This window comes from Heptranchias perlo, chromosome 22 (genome assembly GCF_035084215.1).
Source record: "Heptranchias perlo isolate sHepPer1 chromosome 22, sHepPer1.hap1, whole genome shotgun sequence".
NCBI classification, from domain to species: Eukaryota; Metazoa; Chordata; class Chondrichthyes; order Hexanchiformes; family Hexanchidae; genus Heptranchias; species Heptranchias perlo.
In genome coordinates, this window is record NC_090346.1 from 49,258,544 (window position 1) to 49,285,241 (window position 26,698).

General features: G+C 43.6%; 1 protein-coding gene across 2 annotated transcripts in view; it reads left to right on the forward strand.

Moving 5' to 3' along the window:
* adcy9 (adenylate cyclase 9) overlaps positions 1-26,698 on the forward strand; it is a 124,056-nt gene that overhangs the window by 76,368 nt on the left and 20,990 nt on the right. For both annotated transcript variants that reach the window (XM_068003584.1, XM_068003586.1), the window contains exon 2: positions 18,132-18,319. In XM_068003584.1, coding sequence (XP_067859685.1) covers positions 18,132-18,319 — 188 coding nt within the window. The remainder of the gene's footprint in view (positions 1-18,131; positions 18,320-26,698) is intronic.

The following is a 26,698-nucleotide window of genomic DNA, read 5'->3' on the forward strand; positions in this document are numbered from 1 at the left end:
CTGAATGGGCTGGGGCTCTTTTCTCTCGAAAGGGCAAGGCTGAGGGGTGACCTGATGAAGGTCTTCAAGATAATAGGTTTGATAGGGTAGATATAGAGAAAATGCTTCCACTTGTGGGGGAGTCCAAAACTAGAGGTCATAAATATAAAATAGTCTCTAATAAATCCAATAGGGAATTTAGGGGAATCTTCTTTACCCAAAGAGTAGTAAGAATGTGGAACTCGCTACCACAAGGAGTAGTTGAGCCAAATAGCATAGATGCATTTAAGGGGAAGCTAGATAAGCACATGAGGGAGAAAGGAATAGAAGGATCTGCTGATAGGGTGAGATGAAGTAGGGAGGGAGGAGGCTCAGCTCGTGAGCATAGAAATAGGAGGATAGAGCAGATGAATGCGCGGCTGGAGAGATGGTGCAGGAGGGAGGGCTTTAGAGGGGCATTGGGACCAGTTCTGGGGAAGGTGGGACCTGTACAGGCCAGACAGGTTGCGCCTCAATGGAGCTGGGACCATTGTCCTCGCGGGGAGGTTCGCTAGTGCTGTGGGGGAGGGTTTAAACTAATTTGGCAGGGGGATGGGCACCAGGATGTAGCAATGGAAAGGAAAAACAAGGGGCAGAAAGGATCGGGGGAGAAAAATAGCACTAAAGCAAGTAGTAATACAGTCTTAAGTGGGATCAGACTAGGAGAGATAAAAGAAAGCCTAAGACTGGTTTGCAGTACATGTGTACAAACGCATGAAGCATGGTAAACAAGGTTGGTGAGCTGCAGGTGCAAATAGCCACATGGGAATACGATGTCGTGGCGATAACGGAGACCTGGCTCAAAAAAGGACAGGATTGGGTACTAAATATTCCTGGATACAAGGTGTTCAGGAAAGATAGGGAAGGAAAGAAAGGAGGGGGAATGGCAGTATTGATTAAGGAGAATATTGCAGTACTGGAGAGAGAGGATGTCCTGGAGGGGTCAAGGACAGAATCTATTTGGTTAGAGTTAAGAAATAAGAGATGCCATTACACTACTGGGTAAATTCTATAGGCCACCAACTAGTGGGAAGGATATAGAGGAGCAAACTTGCAGGGAAATTAGAGAGGTGCAAAACATATAGTGATAACTGGAGACTTCAACTACCCTAATATAGACTGGGATAACGATAATAATATAAGAGGCACAGAGGGGGAGGAATTTTTGAAATGTATCCAGGATAACTTTCTTAACCAGTACGTTTCCAGCCCAATGCGGAAGGAGGCATTGCTGGACTTGGTTCTAGGGAATGAGGCGGTCCAAGTGGAGCAAGTGTCAGTGGGGGAACATTTAGGGAGCAGCGATCAGAGTATCATAAGGTTTTGAATAGCAATGGAAAAGGACACGGGCCACTCTAAACTAAAAATACTCAATTGGAGGAGGGCCGATTTCAATGGGATGAGAATAGATCTGGCCCAGGTAAATTGGAATCAAAGATTGGCAGGCAAAACTGTAATTGAACAGTGGGCGGCCTTTAAGGAGGTTCAGGTACGGTCTAGGCACATTCCCATGAGGCAGAAACATAGAGCAACTAAAGCCAGAACTCCCTGGATGACAAAAGTGATAGTGAGTAAGATGAAACGGAAAAAAGGGGCACATGACAGATGTCAGGTTGATAATACAAGTGAGAACCAGGCAGAATATAGAAAGTTCAGAGGGGAAGTGAAAAAGGAAATAACAGGGGCAAAGAGAGAGAATGAAAATAGATTGGCGGCCAATGTAAAAGGGAATCCAAAAGTCTTCAACAGGCATGTAAACGGGTAGTAAGAGGAGGGATGGGGCCGATTAGGGACCATAAAGGAGATCTACTCATGGAGGCAGAGGGGATAGCTGAGGTACTAAATGAGTACTTTACATCTGTCTTTAGAGTCATAGAGTTATACAGCACGGATAGAGGCCCTTCGGCCCATCGTGTCCGCGCCGGCCATCAGCCCTGTCCACTCTAATCCCATATTCCAGCATTTGGTCCGTAGCCTTGTATGCTATGGCATTTCAAGTGCTCATCCAAATGCTTCTTGAATGTTGAGGGTTCCTGCCTCCACAACCCTTTCAGGCAGTGAGTTCCAGACTCCAACCACCCTCTAGGTGAAAAAATTCTTTCTCAAATCCCCTCTAAACCTCCCGCCTTTTACCTTGAATCTATGTCCCCTTGTTATAGAACCCTCAACGAAGGGAAAAAGCTCCTTAGTATCCATCCTATCTGTGCCCCTCATAATTTTGTACACCTCAATCATGTCCCCCCTCAGCCTCCTCTGCTCCAAGGAAAACAAACCCAATCTTCCCAGTCTCTCTTCATAGCTGAAGCGCTCCAGCCCTGGTAACATCCTGGTGAATCTCCTCTGCACCCTCTCCAAAGCGATCACATCCTTCCTGTAGTGTGGCGACCAGAACTGCACACAGTACTCCAGCTGTGGCCTAACCAGTGTTTTATACAGCTCCATCATAACCTCCTTGCTCTTATATTCTGTGCCTCGGCTAATAAAGGCAAGTATCCCATATGCCTTCTTTACCACCTTATCTACCTGTTCCGCCGCCTTCAGGGATCTGTGAACTTGCACACCAAGATCCCTCTGACCCTCTGTCTTGCCTAGGGTCCTCCCATTCATTGTGTATTCCCTTGCCTTGTTAGTCCCTCCAAAGTGCATCACCTCACACTTTTCCGGGTTAAATTCCATTTGCCACTGTTCCGCCCATCTGACCAACCCATCTATATCGTCCTGCAGACTGAGGCTATCCTCCTCGCTATTTACCACCCTACCAATCTTTGTATCATCAGCGAACTTACTGATCATACCTTTTACATTCATATCCAAGTCGTTAATGTAGACCACAAACGGCAAGGGACCCAGCACCGATCCCTGTGGTACCCCACTGGCCACAGGCTTCCAGTCACAAAAACAACCTTCGACCATCACCCTCTGCCTTCTGCCACTAAGCCAGTTTTGTATCCAAAGTGCCAAGGCACCCTGGATTCCATGGGCTCGTACCTTCTTGACCAGTCTCCTGTGGGGGACTTTATCGAAGGCCTTACTGAAATCCATGTATACCACATCCACTGCGTTACCCTCATCCACACGCCTAGTCACCCCCTCAAAAAATTCAATCAAATTAGTCAGACATGATCTTCCCTTGACAAAGCCATGCTAACTATCCCTGATTAATCCTTGCTTCTCCAAGTGGAGACTAATTTTGTCCTTCAGAATTTTTTCCAATAATTTTCCTACCACTGATGTTAGGCTCACTGGCCTGTAGTTCCCCGGTTTTTCCCTACTCCCCTTCTTGAATAATGGTATTACATTAGCGGTTCTCCAGTCCTCTGGCACATCCCCTGTGGCCAGAGAGGTTCTGAATATATGTGTCAGAGCCCCCGCAGTCTCCTCCTTTGCCTCACACAGTAGCCTGGGATACATTTCGTCCGGGCCTGGGGATTTATCCATTTTTAGGCCTGCTAAAACCACCAATACCTCCTCCCGCTCGATGTTAATATGTTCGAGTATATCACAGTCCCCCTGCGTATTTCTATGTCTACATCGTCCTTCTCCATAGTGAAAACAGATGCAAAAAATTCATTTAGAACCCCTCCTACATCTGCCGGCTCCACACACACATTGCCATTTTTGTCCCTAATGGGCCCTATTTTTTCCCTAGTCATCCTCTTACCCTTAATATACTTATAAAACATCTTAGGATTTTCCTTTATTTTGCTCGCCAGTGTTATTTCATGGCCCCTCCTTGATCTCCTAATTTCTTTTTTAAGTATCCCCCTGCACTTTTTGTACTCCTCTAGGGCTTCCTCCGTCTTTAGCCTTTTGTATCTGCCAAAAGCCCTCCTTTTTTTCCTAATCCATTCTCGTATATCCCCTGACATCCAAGGTTCCCTGGAGTTCTTGGAACCACCCTTGACCTTTACGGGAACATGTTGCCATTGTATGGTCTCAATCTCCCTTCTGAAAGACTCCCATTGCTCCGATGCGGATTTTCCTACAAGCAGCTGATCCCAGTCCATTTTGGCCAGATCCTGCCTTATCCTATTAAAATCGGCCTTCCCCCAATTTAGAACCTTTATTTCCGACCCCTCCCTGACCTTTTCCATGACCACCTTAAATCTCACCGAATTATGGTCACTGTCACCAAAGTGCTCACCTACTAGCACTTCTTCCACTTGGCCGGCCACATTCCCTAGAATTAGGTCCAGTACCGCCCCCTCTCTTGTAGGACTTTCTACATGCTGGCTCAAAAAGCTCTCCTGGATGCACGTTAAGAATTTTGTACCCTCTAAGCCTTTTACACTCTGAGTATCCCAGATAATATTGGGGAAGTTGAAATCCCCCACTATTATTACCCTATTATTTGCACAATTTTCTGAGATTTGCCTACATATCTGTTCCTCTATCTCCCCCTGACTGTTTGGGGGCCTATAGTACACTCCCATCAAAGTGCTTGCCCCCTTTTTGTTTTTAAGCTCCACCCATATGGCCTCATTTGAGGAACCTGCTAATATATCATCCCTCCTTATGGCAGTAATTGATTCTTTAATTAATATTGCGACCCCCCCTCCTCTTATACCTCCCCCTCTGTCTCACCTGAAGATTCTGTACCCTGGAATATTGAGCTGCCAGTCTTGCCCCTCCCTCAACCATGTCTCTGTGACAGCAACAATATCATACTCCCATGTGTTTATCAACACCTTCAGTTCATCCACCTTATTCGCAAGACTCCTTGCATTAAAATAGATGCCATCCAGCCTTGCCCTCACATATTTGCCCTGTCTTCCAAGCTGACTTGTTTTTTTCTCTATATTTGGCTGCACATCACCCCCTATTGTAGCTCCACTCTGTATCCCATCCCCCTGCCAAGTTAGTTTAAACCCCCCCCCAACAGTGCTAGCAAACCTCCCCGCAAGGATATTTGTCCCGCTCTGGTTCAGGTGCAACCCGTCCGACTTGTACAAGTCCCACCTTCCCCAGAAGCAGGCCCAGTGATCCAGGAAACTGAAACCCTCCCTCCTGCACCAACTCTTTAGCCACGCATTCATCTGTTCTATCCTCCTATTTCTATACTCACTAGCCCGTGGCACTGGGAGTAGTCCAGAGATTACAACCTTTGAGGTCCTGCTCTTTAATCTGCTACCTAGCTCCCTAAATTCTTGATGCAGGACCTCATCTCCCTTCCTACCTATGTCGTTGGTCCCAATGTGGACCACGACCTCTGCCTGCTCACCCTCCCCCTTGAGAATGCCCTGTAGCCGCTCAGTGACATCCATGACCCTGGCACCAGGGAGGCAACAAACCATCCTGGAGTCACGTTTACGGCCACAGAAACGCCTGTCTGTTCCCCTTACGATAGAATCCCCTACCACTATAGCTCTTCCACTCTTTTTCCTCCCAGCCTGTGCAGCAGAGCTACCCCTGGTGCCAGGAACTTGGCTGCTGCTGCCTTCCCCTGATCAGTCATCCCCCTCAACAATATCCAAAGCGGTATATTTGTTTGAGAGGGGGACGGCCACAGGGGACCCCTGCACTGCCTGCCTGCTCTTCTTACTCTGCCTGGTGGTCACCCAATTACTTCCTGCCTGTACAACCTTTACCTGCGGTGTGACCATCTCACTAAACGTGCTATCCACGACGTTCTCAGCATCGCGAATGCTCCTTAATGAATCCATCCGCAGCTCCAGTGCCGCAATGCGGTTTGTCAGTAGCTGCAGCTGGATACATTTCCCGCACACATGGTCGTCAGGGACACCGGAAGGGTCCCTGATTTCCCACATAGAGCAGGAAGAGCATAACACGGGGCTGGGCTGTCCTGACATGACTTACCCTTTAACTAATTAATTCAAATTAAATGAATCCCACCAATTTCACTTCAATTAAAAAGGTATACTCAAGGGCCCTTGCTGAACAGCAGTCCCCCACTACACAACAGAGACCAGAGAATCCACAAACTCTAACCTTAGACAAATTCAGCAGGAAAATACTCACCAGCCAATCACTTACCTCTTCCTTGGTGACGTCCCACTTGGATTACTTTTTGCTTCTTATTTATCTTAGGTCCAGGAGTTAAGTCCCTGTGATGTCGCACAGTAGTTGTCTCTTGGTGCAGGTCTGCTGCTGCTTTTATTCCACAATCTCAGTCTTCTACTCTCAGGTCCACTACCGCTCTGCAGGAAAAGTTTGGAAAAGCAAGGCAAAGCAGCACCTCCTTCCCCCACTTCACCAAACTCCCACACTTACCGAACTCTCAGCACACTGTGTAATATCCGCACACCTTTACCAAGGAAGAAGATGCTGCCAAAGTCCTGGTAAAGGAAGATATAGTTGAGATACTGGATGGGCTAAGAATTCATAAAGAGGAGGTACTTGGAAGGCTAGTTGTACTTAAAGTAGATAAGTCACCCGGTCCGGATGGGATGCACCCAAGTTGCTGAGGGAAGTATGGGTGGATATTGCGGAGGTACTGGCCATAATCTTCCAAACATCCATAGATGCGGGTGTGGTGCCAGAGGGCTGGAGAATTGCAAATGTTACACTCTTGTTCAAAAAAGGGTGTAAGAATAAACCCAGCAACTACAGGCCAGTCAGTTTAACCTCAGTGGTGGGGAAACTTTTAGAAACATAGAAAATAGGAGCAGGAATAGGCCATTCGGCCCTTCGAGCCTGCTCCGCCTTACAATATGATCATGGCTGATCCTCTATCTCAATACCATATTCCCGCTCTCTCCCCATGCCCCTTGATGCCTTTTGTGTCCAGAAATCTATCTAGCTCCTTCTTAAATATATTCAGTGACTTGACCTCCACAGCCTTCTGTGGCAGAGAATTCCACAAGTTCACCACCCTCTGAGTGAAGAAATTTCTCCTCATCTCAGTCCTAAATGTCCTACCCCATATCCTGAGACTGTGACTCCTCGTTCTGGACCCCCCCCCTCCCACCCCAGCCAGGGGAAACTTCCTCCCTGCATCCAGTCTGTCCAGCCCTGTCAGAATTTTATATGTTTCAATGAGATCCCCCCCCTCATTCTTCTAAACTCGAGTGAATACAGGCCAAGTCGACCCAATCTCTCCTCACACGACAGTCCTGCCATTCCAGGAATCAGTCTGGTGAACCTTCGCTGCACTCCTTCTATGGCAAGTATATCCTCTCTTCGGAAGGAGACCAAAAGTGCACACAATACTCCAGGTGTGGTCTCACCAAGGCCCTGTGTAACGGCAGTAAGACATCCTTGCTCCTGTACTCAAATCCTCTTGCAATGAAGGCCAACATACCATTTGCCTTCCTAACTGTTTGCTGCACCTGCATGTTTGCTTTCAGTGACTGGTGTACAAGGACACCCAGGTCCCTTTGTAAATCAACATTTCCCAATCTATCACCATTTAAATAATACTCTGCCTTTCTGTTTTTCCTTCCGAAGTGGATAACTTCACATTTATCCACATTATACTCCATCATAAGGTCAGAAATGGGGATGTTCGCTGATTATTGCACAGTGTTCAGTTCCATTCGCAACCCCTCAAATAATGAAGCAGTCCGAGCCCGCATGCAGCAAAACCTGGACAACATCCAGGCTTGGGCTGATAAGTGGCAAGTAACATTCGTGTCAGGCAATGACCATCTCCAACAAGAGAGAGTCTAACCACCTCCCCTTGACATTCAACGGCATAACCATCGCCGAATCCCCCACCGTCAACATCCTGGGGGTCACCGTTGACCAGAAACTTAACTGGACCAGCCATATAAATACTGTGGCTACAAGAGCAGGTCAGAGGCTGGGTATTCTGTGGCAAGTGACTCACCTCCTGACTCCCCAAAGCCTTTCCACCATCTACAAGGCACAAGTGAGGAGTGTGATGGAATACTCTCCACTTGCCTGGATGAGTGCAGCTCCAACAACACTCAAGAAGCTCGACACCATCCAGGACAAAGCAGCCCGCTTGATCCACCACCCTAAACATTCGCTCCCTTCACCACCGGTGCACTGTGGCTGCAGTGTGTACCATCCACAGGATGCACTGCAGCAACTCGCCAAGGCTTCTTCGACAGCACCTCCCAAACCCGCGACCTCTACCACCTAGAAGGACAAGAGCAGCAGGCACATGGGAACAACACCACCTGCATGTTCCCCTCCGAGTCACACACCATCCCGACTTGGAAATATATCGCCGATCCTTCGTCGTCGCTGGGTCAAAATCCTGGAACTCCCTTCCTAACAGCACTGTAGGAGAACCTTCACCACATGGACTGCAGTGGTTCAAGAAGGCGTCACACCACCACCTTCTCGAGGGCAATTAGGGATGGGCAATAAATGTTGGCCTCGCCAGCGACGCCCACATCCCATGAACGAATTTTAAAAAAAATCTGCCATGTATTTGCCCATTCACTCAACTTGTCTAAATCGCCTTGAAGCTTCTTTGCATCCTCCTCACAACTCACGATCCCACCTATTTTTGTGTTGTCAGCAAACTTGGAAATATTACATTTAGTTCCCTCATCCAAATCATTGATATATATTGAGAATAGCTGGGGCCCAAGCACTGATCCCTGCAGTACCCCAATAGTCACTGCCTGCCACCCTGAAAAAGACCCATTTATTCCTACTGTTTCCTGTCTGTTAACTAATTTTCGATCCATGCCAGTGTATTACCACCAATCCCATCTGCTTTAATTTTGCACACTAACCTCTTATGTGGGACTTCATCAAAGGCCTTCTGAAAATCCAAATAAACCACATCCACTGGTTCTCCCTTATCTATTCTACCAGTTACATCCTCAAAAAAAAACTCCAGTAGGTTTATCAAACACTCTTTCCCTTTCATAAATCCATGCTTAGTTAGGAATGATAATCCCGGGACAGAATTAAATCACTTGGATGAGGGTGAATTGATTAGGGAAAGCCAGCACGGATTTGTTAAAGGCAAATCGTGTTTAACTAACCTGATAGAGTTTATTGATGAAGTAACAGAGAGGGTAGATGAGGGCATTGTAGTTGATGTATATATGGATTTTCAAAAGGCGTTTGATAAAGTGCAGTATGGTAGGCTTATCAAGATTATGGCCCATGGAATAAAGGGGGCATAGCAACATGGATACAGAATTGGCTAAGTGACAGGAAACAGAGAGTAGTGGTGAACGGTTGTTTTTCAGACTGGAGGGAGGTGTACAGTGGTCCCCAGGGATCAGTGCTGGGACCACTGCTTTTCTTGATATATATTAATGACTTAGACTTGGGTGTAGAGGGCACAATTTCAAAATTTCAAAATTTGCAAATGACACAAAACTTGGAATGGTAGTAAACAGGAGGATAGTGATAGACTTCAAGAGGATATGTACAGGCTGGTGGCATGGGCGGACACGTGGCAGATGAAATTTAACACAGAAAAATGCGAAGTGATACATTTCGGTAGGAAGAACGAGGAGAGGCAATATAAACTAGAGGTCTAGACAGCGTAGATAGAGCGAAACTGTTCCCATTGGCGGAAGGGTCAAAGAACAGAGCATGTAGATTTAAGGTGATTGGCAAAAGCACCAAAGATGACATGAGGGGAAAACTTTTTTATATAGCGAGTGGTTAGGATCTGGAATGCACTGCCTGAGAGGGTGGTGGAGGCGGATTCAATCATGGCCTTCAACAGGGAACTGGATAAGTACTTGAAAGGAAAAAATTTGCAGGGCTACGGTGAAAAGGTCGGGGAGTGGGACTAGCTGGATTGCTCTTGCATAGAGCTGGTGCGGACTCGATGGGTCGAATGGCCTCGTGCTGTATCTTTCTATGATTCTATGTGGAGCATAAACGCTGGCATCGGCCAGTTGGGCCGTATGGCCTGTTTCTGTGCTGTAGTTTTGATGTAACTTTATAGGGCATGAGAAGGGAATGGTATGGGGCTATTATGCACTGTGAATTAAGGCCACACGTTCTTAATTTCTATGAGGTCCAGTTTTACTCAGGTTACTGAAGGTCACAAGTGAAGTAAGATTTACTTTAAAGTGAGACTTGCTGGATTGGAAATTCTAGTTGCAGAACTGGTATGTGATAGATCATTGAGCTGCCAGCATTATACTGCACTAATGCAGTGTATATTTAAAACTGGAGCTCTCCATGCATGTCCTCACCTCGCGTTACACTGAATTTTTTCCAGTTAAGTTAGTGTTTCTAACCTTTTTGGAGTACAGCGTTTGTAGCTTTGGAAGTCAGTTCGTCCAGAGGTGACACTGGCACGGTGCAGATTTGCTGGGATGAGAAAGCTTACTGTAATGCCCACATGGTTTGTCCACAGTCTTGGTTGGAGCAGATGCCAAACAGAGAGAGAAAAACGATAGACCGGTTTATTTTGTCTGACTTGAGCAGCATTTTCCTGAATCTAGATTGTTTTATCCTCTACTAGAGTGACGTCATGAGGGAAGGAGAGGATCAGTTGGAAAGTGAGAATGGGACTGATAATTTCCAGTGGGCTTCAATGAAGTTCAGCTGGTGCAAACCAAGAGACCACACTCATCTCAATTTATTGGGCATCAAGTGGACTGCGGTGTTACTAGCTGGATTCATGGGCAGTGCCAGGATTATACTGCACAACTAATGCCTGCAATCAGCTTATCACCTTTGGTCTGTGCTTTGTTGACATTTTGATATAGAGCCTTTGCTTTATGATTGGCTTCAACAATTTTTGTTTGTACTTCTACATTTTTATAAACGATAACGCATGCATTACTAGGAGGGTTTGATACAGTGAGGTGAGAACTCTCTGTTGAGATTCTATCCCCCTGGCTAACATACTGGTATGCTCCCCTCTTTAGAAGATCCTAGAAACATAACATTCTCCAAGGATTTTGTTGCAGTCACCACTTCCTCAATGACAAACTGCATTTATGTAGCACCTTTTAACTTGGGAAGATCTAAGGAGCTTCACAGAAGAAAAAATGGTTACCAAGCAGTCAAGTGTAGGCAGATTATTGAAAGCAATGGTCGAAGCAACAGGGTTTGAAGGTGGGGAGAGAGGTAGCAAGGCAGAAGGGTTTAGGCAGATAAGGGTGGAGACAACTGAGGGCTCTCCCACTAATGGTGGAGGGAAGGTCCAGTATGCACTGAAGACCAAAGTCATCAGATTGAAGGGCACAGACTGGAATGTGTAGGGCTTGGAGGAGCTGGCAGTGGCTAGGTGGAGTAAGGACATGCAGGGATTTATAAACTAGGGAGAGGATTTTGAATTTGGGGATGGGGAGCCAGTGAAGGGAATTAGGGGTTGGGGAGCCAGTGGTGGGCTTGGTCTGAGACAGGATTCAGGAAGTGGAGCTTTGGATGAGTTGGCATTTATGTGTGGTGGAGCTTGGGAGGCCAGTGAGCAGGACACTAGAGAAATTCCCCTAGCGATAGTAAAAATGTGGATAAATGTTTGCGATGGAGATGAAGTAAGGGCATGGGCAAACTGATGTAGAGGTAAACGTTCTTGATTGCTAAACCAAGGGATATGAAGCTGAGTCTCGTGTCAGACAGGATACTGAGGTTACATGCTGCCAGGGAGGGGAATGGAGTCAGGGCAAGAGTGCAGATTTATTGTTGGGAGCCTAACAGGATGGTTTCAGTCTTGGAGATTCTCTGGTTCTGACATTGGCATTGACGACACAATGGTGGTCGTGGAGTTAAGGATGGTAATGGAGTGGTACAGCTGGGTGTTTTCGGCATACATGTGGAAACTGATTTCATGCTTACAGATGTCACCAAAGGGTAACAGGCACTTCTCTGTATTGGTAGGGAGCCCACATCCAGTGTGACTGGACTAGGGGCAGGTGTACCACAGATAAGTTCAACTGGCACATAAATAGGCTCAAATTGCAAGCAGCACATTTAGCCCTCCCAAAGCTTTCAGATTCTGAGTTAGGGGACGTTTGAGTGTCTCCAGATAGACAGCACTGCTATCATCTGGTATGTAATCAAACTGGGCAGGGCCATTAATCTGACCCTCTATACACGTCAACAGTGTGACCCTGTGGTTAGTATCTAGTCTGGACGGAATATATCGTAGTGATTCACACCAAGGTAGTCGGAACACATTCAAGGGGCGTCAACGCACTTTAATGTCAAATATCACGAGACATAACCCACCATGTGGTTTCTCAGAACAGTTGATCAGCCAGTGTAACTTTAGCATTCTGGAGTATGTGCATCATTCAAAGAATGAAGCCCCTACAAGGTAGGTAGGTAATAACTGTTGTAAAGCAATGGCCTTGTGTGTGTCTCTCCATCACTCTCCACCCATTTTTAATGCCAATTTCCATGCCACAGTACACAATTTGGAAGAGTGAGAGTAGGCAGCAAACATCTTATGTTTTTGCACCATCCTGTAGAAAGTATGAGACAGCCAAAGGTTTGCTTAATTTGCTGTTTTTGTGTCTTTCTTCGTTCCCTCTTTTATTTTCACTCGAGGGCAGTGTGGGGCCTTTATTCAACACCTCCTTCCAATAGTGCAGATCTGAATGCTGCTGTGCGTTCTCTAATGCAAACACCTAGTCACAAATTTGAATCCATTGATGGCAAAGTTAGAGGCAGAGTAATTGTGTAATTTTAATTATGACAACAGGAACAGTTAAACTGTAAACAGGCAGCAGCAGAGTTGATGAAATTCTAATCTACAGGTTGGAGGCGTTAAGATTAATGGAATTGACGTTATCATGGTAGGTATAGCACTGGATGAGGCCATTCGGCCCATTGTGCCTATGCTGCCTCTTTGAAAGAGCTATCCAATTGGTCCCACAGCCTTGTAACTTTTTTCCCTTCAAGTATTTGTCCAATTCCCCTTTGAAAGTTATTATTGAATCTGCTTCCACCGCCCTTTCAGGCTGTGCATTCAAGGTCATTACTACCCACTATGTGGGGGGAAAAAAGTTTCCTCATGTTGCCTCTGGCTCTTTTGCCGATCACTGTAAATCTGTGTCCTCTGGTTACCACCCTTTCTGCCACTGGAAACAGTTTCTCCTTGTTTACTCCAGCAAAACTGTTCATGATTTTGAACACCTTTCAAATCTCCCCTTAACTTTTTCTGTTCTAAGGAGAATAACCCCAGCTTCTCCAATCTCTCCAAGTAACTGAAGTCCCTCATCCCTGGTACCATTCTAGTAAATCTCTTCTGCACCCTCTCTAAGGACTTGACATCCTTCCTAAAGTGTGGTGCTCAGAATTGAACACAATATTCCAGCTGGGGCCTAACCAGTGTTTTATAAAGGTTTAGCATAACTTCCTTGCTTTTGTACTCTATGCTTCTATTAATAAAGTCCAGGATCCCATAAACTTTTTTTTTACAGCCTTCTCAACTTGTCCTGCCACCTTCAAAGGTTTGTGTATATACACCCCCGGGTGTGTCTGTTCCTGCACTCCCTCTAAAATTGTACGATTTAGTTTGTTTCCTCTCCTCATTCTTCCTACCAAAATGTATCACTTCACACTTGTGTTAAATTTCATCTGCCATGTGTGTGCCCATTTCACCAGTCTGCTTATGTCCTCCTGAAGTCTGTCCTCCACGTTGTTTACTACATTTCCAAGTTTCGTGTCATCTGCAAACTTTGAAATTATACCCCCTATACCCAAGTCCTGGTCATTAATATATATTTTTTTTAAAAAAAGCAGTAGTCTGAATGCTGACCCCTGCGGCACACCACTGTATACTTCCCTCCAGTCTGGAAAAACAACTGTTTACCACTACTCTGCTTTCTGTCCCTTAGCCAATTTTGTATCCAGTCAAAGACTTTCAAATAAGTTATCACCAAATAAGCTCAGTTGGATTCTTTTGAATAGAGTGCAGTTGACTGTCATTTGAGCTTCCTTGCCCATTAAAGGTTGTGCAACCTATTAGTTGTGGTCATGGACTAACTCCAAAAATGCACTTTACTGTTCCATATTTTATCACCAGGTGTGCAAAAGTACCAAATAGTTTATAATTTTTTAGCACTTCAGTGTAGATGTTGAAATGTCTGTTTTTCCTTGACAGCTATGGCAATATACCAGGCAGGCATTTTTATTTTTTAGTTACATCAGTAGCAGCTTCGAGCATGTTTACGGGGGTAAGGTGAATTTAGAAAGGAAATCTTGATTCTGTGCAGTGGTTTTCTCTTAAATGAATCACCTCTTTTGCTGTTGATGCATTTCTCAGACTGTTAGATCTTAAATTGAATAGGGTTGCACTTATGAAGCAAGTTGTGAATTCTGCAAAACAATTTCAGTTGTACTGACATGACCCTGCTTATGCTTCAGTTATGGGAGGTGGGGGTCTGCTTTACAGTAATGATTGTTGCAGCCTATTCTTTCTGGCTTATTGAGTTCACAGAAATTACACACAAAGCAAGTCTAGAATTGAAAGCATTTCAGAGGCAGCATGTGTTACTGGTCAAAACTTTCCCTTACCACGATCAGAACCATCTGGAATTGTAGTAGACTAGTGACTAAATTGTGCAACAAAGACCAGAATATTGGGAAGCAGAAGTGTCAAGCTGAGAGTCGAGCTATTGAACTTGAAATATAATAAATACTGAAAAATAATATGGTTTTGTGCTGCTCATTAACTGCTATTGAATCCCAGCCTTTAAAAACAGAATGACCCTTGCAGTATCTAATTTGTTAAATGATTCCAGAGCCTTAGTCTCCACTACCTATCTGAGAGTCTGCTCCATGCATTGATCACCCTTTGTGTGAAGAACTTCCTGATACCAGTCCTAAATTTACCTTTTACTGGCTTGAACCTGTGGCTCCTTGTCCTTCTGACAATTTAGTTTTCCAAATTCATCTTTTTCATACTTTTTTTTACAGGCTTGCATACCTCTAAGATCACCTCTCTTCCCTTCAAGATACCTAGTATAAAAAGTTCATTCACATCCACTGTGGAAAAAAATGGCTATATTACAGCAATGTGAATATTTCACACAGACCACGTTATGTTTTACTAAAACCTCATGACCACTTTGATCTAGAGGTCTTGCTGAGCACTGTTTCACCTTACAGAAGCAAGTGATGGAAAACCCTGAGATTCTTGGACTTCCCTCTCTGTCTTCCCTTCAGAATGATCTGGGTGCTAGATCAACAACTTGCATTTATATGGCATCTTTAATGTAGAAAAAGGTCTCAAAGAAGGAGATATTAGAAACTTGGACAAAGAGATGGGTTTTAAGGGGGTTCTTGCAGGAGGAGATGGAGGTGAAGAGGTTTAGCAAGGGAATTCCAGAGCTTAGGGGCTAGAGGACTGAAGGCATGGCTGCTAATGGTGGGGCAAAGGGAGTGGGGGGTACACAAGGAGCCTAAGTTGGAAGAATGCAGGGCTGGAGGAGGATAGAGAAAGGGAGGAGCAAGACCATGGAGGAATTTGAATATAAGGATGCGAATTTTAAATTGGAAGCAGATCACACTGGAACTGGTAAGCAATTAAATTGTCTGACAAACATGGTCGGGATACCAAAGCCTGGCTGGTTTGGTGAGTCATTTAGAGCAGCTTAAAGCTACATACAGCATTTACTGGAAATGTTTATGTTCCTCTGTCATAACTGAACAAGTGCTTTGGAAGAACTGGCAGAGCAGTCTTTCTCAGGGTGGAGTGTTTATAGTTTCTTTGCAGACATCAGTTTCCCTTCTGAAAGTTTGAACGTTGATTTGCCCTGTAGCAGAACCAGTCACATTCTGCAGTGTACAAGGCTAGCGTTTTGTGTTTTCTTTCCTTCTCGAACATTGGGTGTAAAAACTAGAAGATTGACTGAATTACGAGCTGGGAGGAATTAGACTGTTGTCCTATAAGGAATGCTGTAGCTATGGCGTTGTTGTATTTTTTTTTAATAAAATGAGCACCACATTATATAATAAAATGACCACCTTCAATCCTCATTTTCTCTGCCATTGTGTAATAAGCTGTTAATGGAATTTCAACATTGATTGGTTTAGAGCAGCATTCAGGACGGACAAGGGCACTGATCCCTGCTGAAATGGTGGAGCCGCTGGCTTGAGCTGAAGGGCTTTCCAGTGATCTGTCCTGGGATATTGGGCCATAATTTGCCGTGGCAGGAGCATCTAACGGCATCTGCAGTAAGGGAAACCGGACATCTAGGACCTGAGTGAGCAACTGCGTATCTTGAACCAATCAGATTGAAGGATTGTGAAATTGATAGCGTGAGCACTGAGAAGGAAGTGTATGTTAGAATGGGTGAATTCAATGTCAAATCAGGTACAGAAAGATATATAACAAGAGGGAAAGAAAGATTGGATCAAGAGAGAGAAAAAAGAGGCAAAGGAAAAGTTTTTAAAAAAAGTTTTATTTAAAATTTGACATTTTTTAAATCTCCAACAACAATTAAAACCTGAAGGAATGAGATCCCACACTTGTAATAGTTAATTTTCAGTGCTAGAGGTTGACTGGCAATAATTAACACTTATCACATCATTAAAATGGTACTTAGACTGAAATGGACAAGTGCCGAGTTTAGTTCATATCTACCATGCAAATACTGCAACTTCACGCCTTTTGATGCACTTCAATGGTAAGGCAGACAGCAAATGCTGTTTTTGCAAAGCTAATGACGAATGGCGCATCTCGGAAAACAACTTTTGGATTTCCGCGTTTAACTGCCTGCCGTTGCTGTAGCATTTATGCATAAATAACAACGCGCACCATTAGCCTCACCGTTACATTGAAAGCAAATTATGGTCTTTGGACCAGTGTGGAGAGAGAGTTAAGAATGGTTACTCCTCCGAGGCAGAGTCTTGGGAGGGCTAATTACACTGCAGGTTTTTAGTCTGTGAGCTGTACTGTGCGATGCGTAAAATTTGAACAGATGCTGACCCAAGTTTTGTTGCCAGCTCTCGCGTTGCACTCTGCCCACCAACAACTGAACTCTATATCGGAGGAGCTCATCTCACCAGCTTCCGAGTGCCAGCTAAACTTCTAATGTTTGAGCTGCCTGGAGCATAATTTTGCCAACATTAGGAAATTAACTCTGAATATTTTTATTCAACTAAGAGGTGACATATTAGTTGGGGGGAAAAGAATCAAAAATGGAGACTGGTATCAGAGATTCTCCTCCTCCACTCCCCAGTGTGATATTGGGGGGCAAACTTTAGGCTAACTCTGTCTACTTCTGCCCCATGGTGTGTGTTGGGGTTCCAGCGTCCTGCAGGAGCACCTTTTGACTGATGCTGTCAAACTGTAGAGAAGTCTCCTTTAAGTCGGTGTAGGTCATTATATATAGTACTCAATTTCTATATGAGCTCTGAAATCTGTCAGTTATAGTGAATGATTCTGTGGTTTACTGAGAGGGATTATGTAGATAAGCAGCAATGGAAAATTCTAGAAATCCACAGCAGGTAAAACAGCATTTGAGAGGCAGATTAACATTTTGAGTGGGACTCATCAGGATGCTGGCTTTTCACGATGAATGAAATCCATTGTTGCAGACCAGTGTGTCCTTGTTTCCCATACTGTATGTTCCCAGAAAGTCCTGTTACTTCAGATTTCCAATTTTTTCCAGTATTTCTCCACCTCTACAGTTGTCAGTCAGCTCTTGAGATGAGTTAAAGCGATGTGGCAAAGGTTGCTTACATTTTAAATGGAGCAGACTGATATTTATATTACATACATCCATGGTGTTCAATTGAATATGAATGATCAGCTCAGTGAATGTTTTGTGAATGGGATATTGATATTTACATGGAGCGAGGGTCCTGATCTAAGAATACTCAACACAAAGGGAGCAGATATGTGTGGTTCATATTATTAGAACGGGTATTTTTCTTTCACTTCTGGGACAATGAAAGGTTTCTTCATTTAATGTGTTTTATCTGCCCATGTTTACAAAAATGTGGGGCTGTTATCAGCATTGCCCAACCCACTACCCAGCACTAAACTGACTACTGTCAGCCGTTTACATAAAGCAACTGATTTTCATTGGCCCTGGCAATGTTTTACAGACCTCAACAAAATGTAGTTGACTTTGCTTTGAGCAGTTCGTAGCAAAAAAAAACTTTTCTTTCTGTGCCACTTGTACGTTCAGAGTTACGTTTCTAAGTTTGTCGTGGCAATATGTTCTGACTCTAGTTGCACCTTTCCTAGAATGGTAAAGTGTTTTGATTTGACAAACTCCTGTCTATTTCGTTCACAGGATTGCAGACGTTCCTTATTTCTGGTAGAAAGCTGGCTCATTCGCTGTGCACCTGCTCCCACACCACGTTACCTCACCTTGATATGGGAGACTCGAGCCCTCTTACAGTTCCCAAGCAGCAGCGAGAAACTGCAAGCGATACTGCCGCTGAAGTGGCGCAACCTAGCAACACGATGAACAAAGCTAAGGTGAGTGTGCATGCAGCTTTGACTAGTGCAAGACCGTTGTCACATTGTGTGGAAATATTTGCTAAAGGGAGGAGAGAAAGGAAAGGTGTCTCGCCGTCAGTACTGGTTTAAAAAAAATACCTTAACTGAGCAAGAACTTTTAAATCTATTTAAACAGGAAGTGTTGATCTGGTTGGAGGAAGCCAGTTTGGAGGAGCAGACCTTGTGAGGGAGATGAATTGGTGCACCACTGGAATAATGACCTAGTGCTGCTAGTCTAACTCCTTCACCTTGGGCTTAGCGACGACTCTAAGCATTGAATGCTGATCTCGCAATCAAAAAAACCTCTTCTTTTCAATATTTGGTTACTTCAGTTTATTTAACAAAATCAGAAGTGCCTTTTCCATACCTCGGTAACATCCTCCAGCCCTACTTCTCAGCTCACATCCCCTGCTCTTCAGTCTGATCCACTGTACAACCCCGCAACTCTGCACCATCACAGCCTTCAGTTGTTGCTCCCTGCTCTGCAAATCTCTCGCTAAACCCCTCTGCCTTTTTCATCTCTCCCTGCTTTTAAAACCCTCCTTTAAACTTACCTCTTCTCGACCTTTATCCAAATTTCTCCACTTTTGTGAAGTAGCTTGAGACGTTTTGTTCTGTTAATAGTGCTACATAAATGTAAGTATGACTTTTTTTTAAAAGGGGCACTTAAGGTGAGACTTCCTGTTCACTGTTCCACATGCTCATTCTGATGTAAACACTAAAACCAGGCAGAGTGAAAACATTCCGCTGTAAACCAATTAAATGCAAGGTCATATTTGAAGGTGAATCCTAGAAATCAATTCGGGGCAAGTTTTAGAAAAATATATTAAAGCCAGCCACGTATCCCATTTGCACATCTGCTCCTCCGTAATTCCAAACCGGTGATTTTTATTTTTGAAAATGGCCAACACTGACAGTGGTGAGTGAGTCAAGCTGTGTGACATCAACTGCAAACTGTCTGCATATTTTATGTGACTGAACAGACTTGTGATCCTTAAGTTTGACTATCTTGTTAGAATTTCTACCTTGCCCCCGATATATTTTGGTTAACGATCTCTGCAAAGAACCTGGATTTTGATTAATTGAATAGTCAATAAGGTAACAAGTAGGATGTTTCACTCAGTAGTCAGTCAACCCCTAACCCCCATAAAATATTGAATTTTTAAAAATCCCTTATTTGTTGCATTTTCTAGTGTTCTGCACTACCTTTTTTTTGTATAAATACTTCAATATGTACACTATTTCACACAGTACAATTAAAACATACAAAACACGCTCCCTGATGACTGTGTGACTTTATCAACTGAGCCCTACAGACCAGAAAAGTTACCATCAAGCAGCCAAACCACAACCAGTCAAGCTGCCTAGTGGGACACGGGATAGAGCTAGGGAACAGGAGAGAAAGATTGAGTTGGAGATCAAAGGGGAGGAAGGATTAGGAGAGAGCAGTATACTGGCATTTTACAGACAAGTGGTGAGGTCATCCTACCACACAAAGGAAGTAGATGCATTAGAAGGGGTTCAGAAAAGAATGACTGGGATGATTCCAGGTCTTGGGGACCATGTCATGAAGAATGGCCCAAATGACAACTTACTTTGCTGGAGCAAATACTGCGGTGACAACATAAAAACATAAGAAATAGGAGCAGGAGTAGGCCATGTGGCCCCTCGAGCCTGCTCCGCCATTCAATCGGATCATGGCTGATATTCAATCTCAACTCCACTTTTCCGCCTGATCCCCATATCCCTTGATTCCCCTAGAGTCCAGAAATCTATCTGCCTCAACCTTGAATATAGTCAACGACTCAGCATCCACAGCCCTCTGGGGTAGAGAATTCCAAAGATTCACAACCCTCTGAGTGAAGAAATTCCTCCTGGCCTCAGTCTTAAATGGCCGACCCCTATTCTGCAACTATGCCGACTAGTTCTAGACTCCCCAGCCATGGGAAATAACCTCTCCGCATCTACCGTGTCAAGCCCTCGCAATTTTATGTTTCAATGAGATCACCTCTCATTCTTCGAAACTCCAGAAGGGTATAGGCCCATTCTACTCAACTTTGCCTCATAGGACAACCCTCTCATCCCAGGAATTAATCTACTGAACCTTTGCTGCACTGCCTCTAAGGCAAGTATATCCTTCCTTAGATAAGGAGACCAAAACTGTACACAGTACTCCAGGTGAGGTCTCACCAAAGCCCTGTACAATTGTAGTAAGATGTCCTTACTTTTGTAGTCCAACCCCCTTGCAATAAAGACCAACATTCCATTTGCTTTCCTAATTGCTTGCTATACCTGCATGCTAACTTTTTGTGTTTCTTGTACGAGGACACTCATTCAAATATTCTGTTTTTCTATTCTTCCTACCAAAGAGAATAACCTCACATTTCCCCACATTTATATTCCATCTGCCACCTTCTTGCCCACTCACTTAACCTATCTATATCCCTTTGCAGTCTCTTTGTGTCCTCCTCACAGCTTACTTTCCCACCTAGCTTTGTATCGTCAGCCAACTTGGATGCGTTACACTCAGTCCCTTCATCTAAGTCATTAATGTAGATTGTAAATAGCTGAGGCCCAAGCACCAATCCTTGCGACACCCCACTAGCTACAGCCTGCCAATCTGAGAATGACCTGTTTATCTCTACTGTTTTCTGTCCATTAACCAATCCTCTATCTATGCTAATATATTACCCCTAACCCCATGAGCCCTTACCTTGTGTAACACCCTTTTATGTGGCACCTTATCGAATGCCCTTTGAAAATTCAAATATACGACATCTACTGATTCCCCTTTATCTACCCTGCTAGTTACATCCTTTTTTAAAAAAAACTCTCATAGGTTTGTCAAACACGATTTCACTTTCATAAAACCATGTTGACTCTGCCTAATTATATTGTGATTTTCTAAGTTCCCTGTTACCACTTCCTTAATAATGGATTCCAGCATTTTCCCGACGACTGATGTCAGGCTAACTGGCCTGTAGTTCCCTATTTTTCTCTCTCCCTCCTTTCTTGAATAGCAGGGTTACATTTGCTACCTTCCAATCTGCTGGGACCTTTCTAGAATCTAGGGAATTTTGGAAGATCATAACCAGTGCATCCACTATCTCTGCAGCCACCTCTTTTAGAATCCTCGGATGTAGGCCATCATGTCCAGGGGATTTATCAGCTTTTAGTCCCATTAGTTTCTCAAGTACTTTTTCCTCTAGTGATACTAATTGTTTTAAGTTCCTCACTCTCATTTATCCCTTGGTTCCCCACTATTTTTGGTATGTTTTTTGTGTCTTCTACTGTGAAGACAGATACAAAATATTTGTTTAACGCATCTGCCATTTCCTGATTTCCCCATTATAATTTCTCCTGTCTCAGCCTCTAAGGGACCGACATTTAATTTTGCTGCTACTCTCCCTTTTTACATACTTGTAGAAGTTTTTACAGTCCAGTTTTATTTTTCTTGCTCGTTTTCTTTCATAATTCTGTTTTCTCTCATATCAATTTTTTGATCGTCCTTTACTGGTTTCTAAAACTCTCCCAATCCTCAGGCGTACTACTCTTGGCAACGTTATAGGCCACTTTTAATCTAATACTATCCTTATCTTCTTTAGCTAGTCACGGGTGGATCACTCTTCCGGTGGAGTTTTTATTTCTCAATGGAATGTATATTTGTTGAGAATATTGAAATATTTCTTTAAATGTTTGCCATTGCTTTTCAACCTTCATACCCTTTAATTTGGTTTCCCAATCTACCGTAGCCAACTCGCCCCTCATGCCTATGTAATTAGCTTTATTTAAGTTTAGGACTCTAGTTTCTGACTTAAGTACGTCACTTTCAAACTCAATATGAAATTCTATCATTATTATGATCACTCTTGCCCAGAGGATCCTTTACTGTGAGATTACTAATTAACCCTGTCTTATTACACAATACAAGATCTAAAATAGCCAGTTCCCTGGTTGGTTCCATGACGTATTGCTCTAGGAAACCATTTCAAATGCATTCCATTGATATGGGTCTTCTAAATAATGAAAGGTATCAATAAGGTTACAATAAACAGGTTGTTTAACTTGAACAATGAGCACAGGACTAGAAGACATGAGTACAAAATTCACAAATTTCAAGCAAAATTGGAGATTACAAACATTCCGCTCCCCATAGAATAGTGACAATTTGGGAAAGACTTTTAAAGTGGTTGATTTGGGTTCAGATGCCAACTTCAAAAAGAGCTGAATCAATATCTGTTGCGAAGGGAGGTAAGGACTATGGACTATTAACCGCGTTGCCTGATTTTAGGGGAAGGAACTTAATGTTCTTTAAAATAGTGGATCTACAGGTGTTGGTGGATCCATGGTAGAATAATCAGATGTGGATTTTAGAAAGAGTGGGCTTGATGGCCAAATGGCCTTTCCTCACATGGGAGACACACTCCCTCACTGCGGATAACACTTGCTTTTGGTTTGGTGCTTCGCCACAGTAGTGTGACTGAAGTCGGAAATTTCTTGTGGAGAGAACTGATTGCAGAAACAACCCCACTTGCCCAACTATGCTGCCCCTGCTTCGTAACATTTGCAGTAAACCCAAGTATGAAAGAAAGAAAAATAATTTGTATTTATGCAACACTTTTCATTTCTTCACAGCCAATTAATTACTTTTGAAGTGTAGTCCCTGTTATGTAGGCGAATGCAACAGCCATTTTGCGCACAGCAAGGACCCATAAACTATAAATGAGAAAAGTGATTAGTCTGTTTGGTATTTTGAGGGATGTTGCCCTCTTCAAACAGTGCCATCGGATCTTCAACATGCACTTGAACAGGCAGAGAGGGCCTTGATTTAAAGTCTCATCTGAAAGACAGCATCTCCGACAGTGCAGTACTCCCTCTGTACTGCACTGGAGTATCAGCCGGGATTTATATGCTCATGTCCTGGAGTGGTACTTGAGCCCACAACGATTGACTCAGAGGCGATGGTCACGGAGCCAAACAAACATTTTTATATAAGTATGGTGGAAGTAGGACTCTGGTAACCCAATCTGATTGAAACTGCATTAAAACCCTGGAGCTGTTGCGATTCTGAACCCTACAGGGGATGGGCGGAACACCTTTTGTTACATCATTACATAGAATGCAAAGCGGCTTCAAGGTGATTTAGACGAGTTGAGTGAGTGGGCAAATACATGGCAGATGCAGTATAATGTGGATAAATGTGAAGTTATCCACTTCGGAAGAAAAAACAGAAAGGCAGAGTATTATTTAAATGGTGATAGATTGGGGAATGTTGATGTACAAAGGGACCTGGGTGTCCTTCTACACCAGTCACTGAAAGCAAACATGCAGGTGCAGCAAACAGTTAGGAAGGCAAATGGTATGTTGGCTTTCATTGCAAGAGGGTTTGAGTATAGGAGCAAGGATGTCTTACTGCAGTTATACAGGGCCTTGGTGAGACTGCACCTGGAGTATTGTGTGCAGTTTTGATCTCCTTCCTAAGAAAGGATATACTTGCCATAGAGGGAGTGCAGCGAAGGTTCACCAGACTGATTCTTAGGATGGCAGGACTGTCGTATGAGGAGAGATTGGGTCGACTCGGCCTGTATTCACTCGAGTTTAGAAGAATGAGAGGGGATCTCATTGAAACATATAAAATTCTGACTGGGCTAGACAGATTGGACGCAGGGAGGTTGTTTCTCCTGGCTGGGGTGGGGGGTGGGGTCCAGAACAAGGGGTCACCGTCTCAGCATACGGGGTAGGACGTTTAGGACGGAGATGAGAAGTTTCTTCACTCGAGGGTGGTGAACCTGTGGAATTCTCTACCACAGAAGGCTGTGGAGGCCAAATCACTGAATATATTTAAGAAGGAGCTAGATAGATTTCTAGACCCAAAAGGCCATCAAGGGGTATGGGGAGAGAGCGGGAATATGGTATTGAGATAGAGGATCAGCCATGATCATATTGAATGGCAGGGCAGGCTCGAAGGGCCGAATGGCCTACTCCTGCTCCTATTTTCTATGTTTCATTTGGTCTTCCACTTGAAGTGATGGAAGGGGATGAAGTGTCAAACCCCCTGCAATAAAATGTCCAAATCAATATGATTATTTGCCAGTTATATGTGAAGTGTGCTGTCTTGATGGAAATTTTATACACATTCCCTGATGCAATTTGGTGCCCTTTGTGCGTCATTTAAGAAAGGGAGTAGAGAGTTGATTGGAATTGTATTCTCGCACTTGGCTGTTTACTGGAGTAAATGTCTGCCAGCTGTTTGACTGTCTTGTGATTTTAATACTCTCTCCAGATGCCTTTTAGTGCAGCACGTTTTTGCTTAGGCTGTGCTGATTGTTCTATTTTGCAAGTTATTGGAAATGCAACTAAGGACTGCAGCCAGTCTAAAACTGTTGGCAAACATTCAGACAATACTGTAAAAGGTAGTCTTTTTTTTAAAGTTTGTTTTAATTTCTTGTCCCATCCCCCACACAAAACAAGTTCTACACTGAAGAATAAATAGGCATCCTGTTGAATGGTCCCTGTTTATGCTGCTCTAACCAGCCATTAAGGGGAGTGCCCTTGGTTCATACTGATCCTACGTGTATTTGTGGTCAGTGTGGCAGCATTTAATTTGTTATAGTCCTCGTTTAACCTCTAACTCCTGTGCGCTTTAAGCAAGGCACTCTGTGCATTTACACTACAGCTGTAGTGTCGGTATGAAGCGGTCTTATAGTTAAAGTGTAACCGCAGCCTGAATTCAGCAGACTGAGTCTCTCTCTACTTTGCATCAGTCACTTCAGACTTAACACCCAATTTACGCCACTCAAACTTAGCTTTGCTGCAAAACTGAAACAGCTTTGTAACAACATCGAACGTGTGGTGTAAATACACTCTCAAATAATTAACTCGAAAATAAGGTTACATTTCATCAGGCTTTATGGACCTAATTAAGAACTTTCTGATGTTGATTTTTCCTGTAAATGGACATGACCTCTTTGTGTGGGAACTAACTGAAGTGTAACCTCCATGTCAAATATTGGTTTGGGATTAGCAAATCTGGGATCTTGAACTTCTGTTGTCAGAGCAGGATGGATCATTTGCTGAACCAGGTCCTTTATGTATCTATGGACATGTTTAGCAAGTGTTATTGACAGTAGATGCATGGTCCCCTCACTGTCTGGCAGTCAAATATAAAGGTGATATTCAACAGCATTACCTACCCAGATTTTCATGAATCTTGCAAGCTGACTTCAGATAGGCACCTTCTCTCCTGGCCCACTAAACCTACAAAGCCATTTTTTTCCATTTGTATGGTTGTGTTGTAAGATAACAAGGTTAGATATAGAACATGTCCTGTGCATGCGGAATATACTTAGTATCAGACAACCTTTGTCCTTGACTATCTACTGAGTACAGTATTAATGAATGGGATATTCAGTAGTAGGTGTACTGTAGTCAGTGTTTATTCTGAGACTGGATTTTCTGAGGTACAAATGTTTGATTACCAAGATTGTTGGGTTAATGACAGTGTTGCTATATTTTCTGTTCTATGCCTAGTTTCTCACAATGTGCGCTGAGCAGAAGCTGATATTTTTACTTTGCACAAAATGCTCATTCTGACTCACTGTTGGACAATGGTCACTCTCCAAGTGAAATGGGAAAGTCAAGATGGCAAAAGCTAGAGTTGGGCTTGTTACATCTAACTGAGGGCATAGATTTTCATGCCACTTGCTCTAGATTGGAACCCAGGTTCTAATTGTGTTAACTCACTCAATGCCCTTGGAACATGAATTTGGTCCAGAGCAAATGAATGCTTGCTGCCTGCTTTTGGCTCCAGTGCAAAGCCATATGTACAGCAGATTGAATAAGGACCTAAAGCACAGATTTGATTTGGTACCCTGTATAATTTTTTTTCCCTTGTCGGACAGTGGCAGTTCCTATTTGTGTCTGGAGTCTGAATTTTCAAAGAATGAGAAAGTCTATACTTAGTGGGTAATGTATCACTGTGGTATGGCTCTGCTTCAACTAAGATGCATGGTGCTATTTTCTCTATAGTCGTAAAAATGAAAAACTGCATTCATCCTGGTTGAATGTACTCTCTGTGGCTTACAGATGTGTTCATTATAGTGTCGCAGTGGTAATTTGTACATGAACATATTGCTTTTACACTGCTGTAAGTTTTGTGCTGATGGGAGAACTTGGTACGAATCATTAGAAATGCAGCACAAATGTGATCATTCCTTTTTCCTCCAGGAAATTCCTTTTTGTGTTGTACTAAACTGTAGGACAGTCCCCTGTCTGTTCTGAAAGCTGCGTTCTTGCAGTGTGAGGAGTGTGTGTAATGTAATGTGTGCTGTTAATAGATAAGACCCGGGAAGAGATATT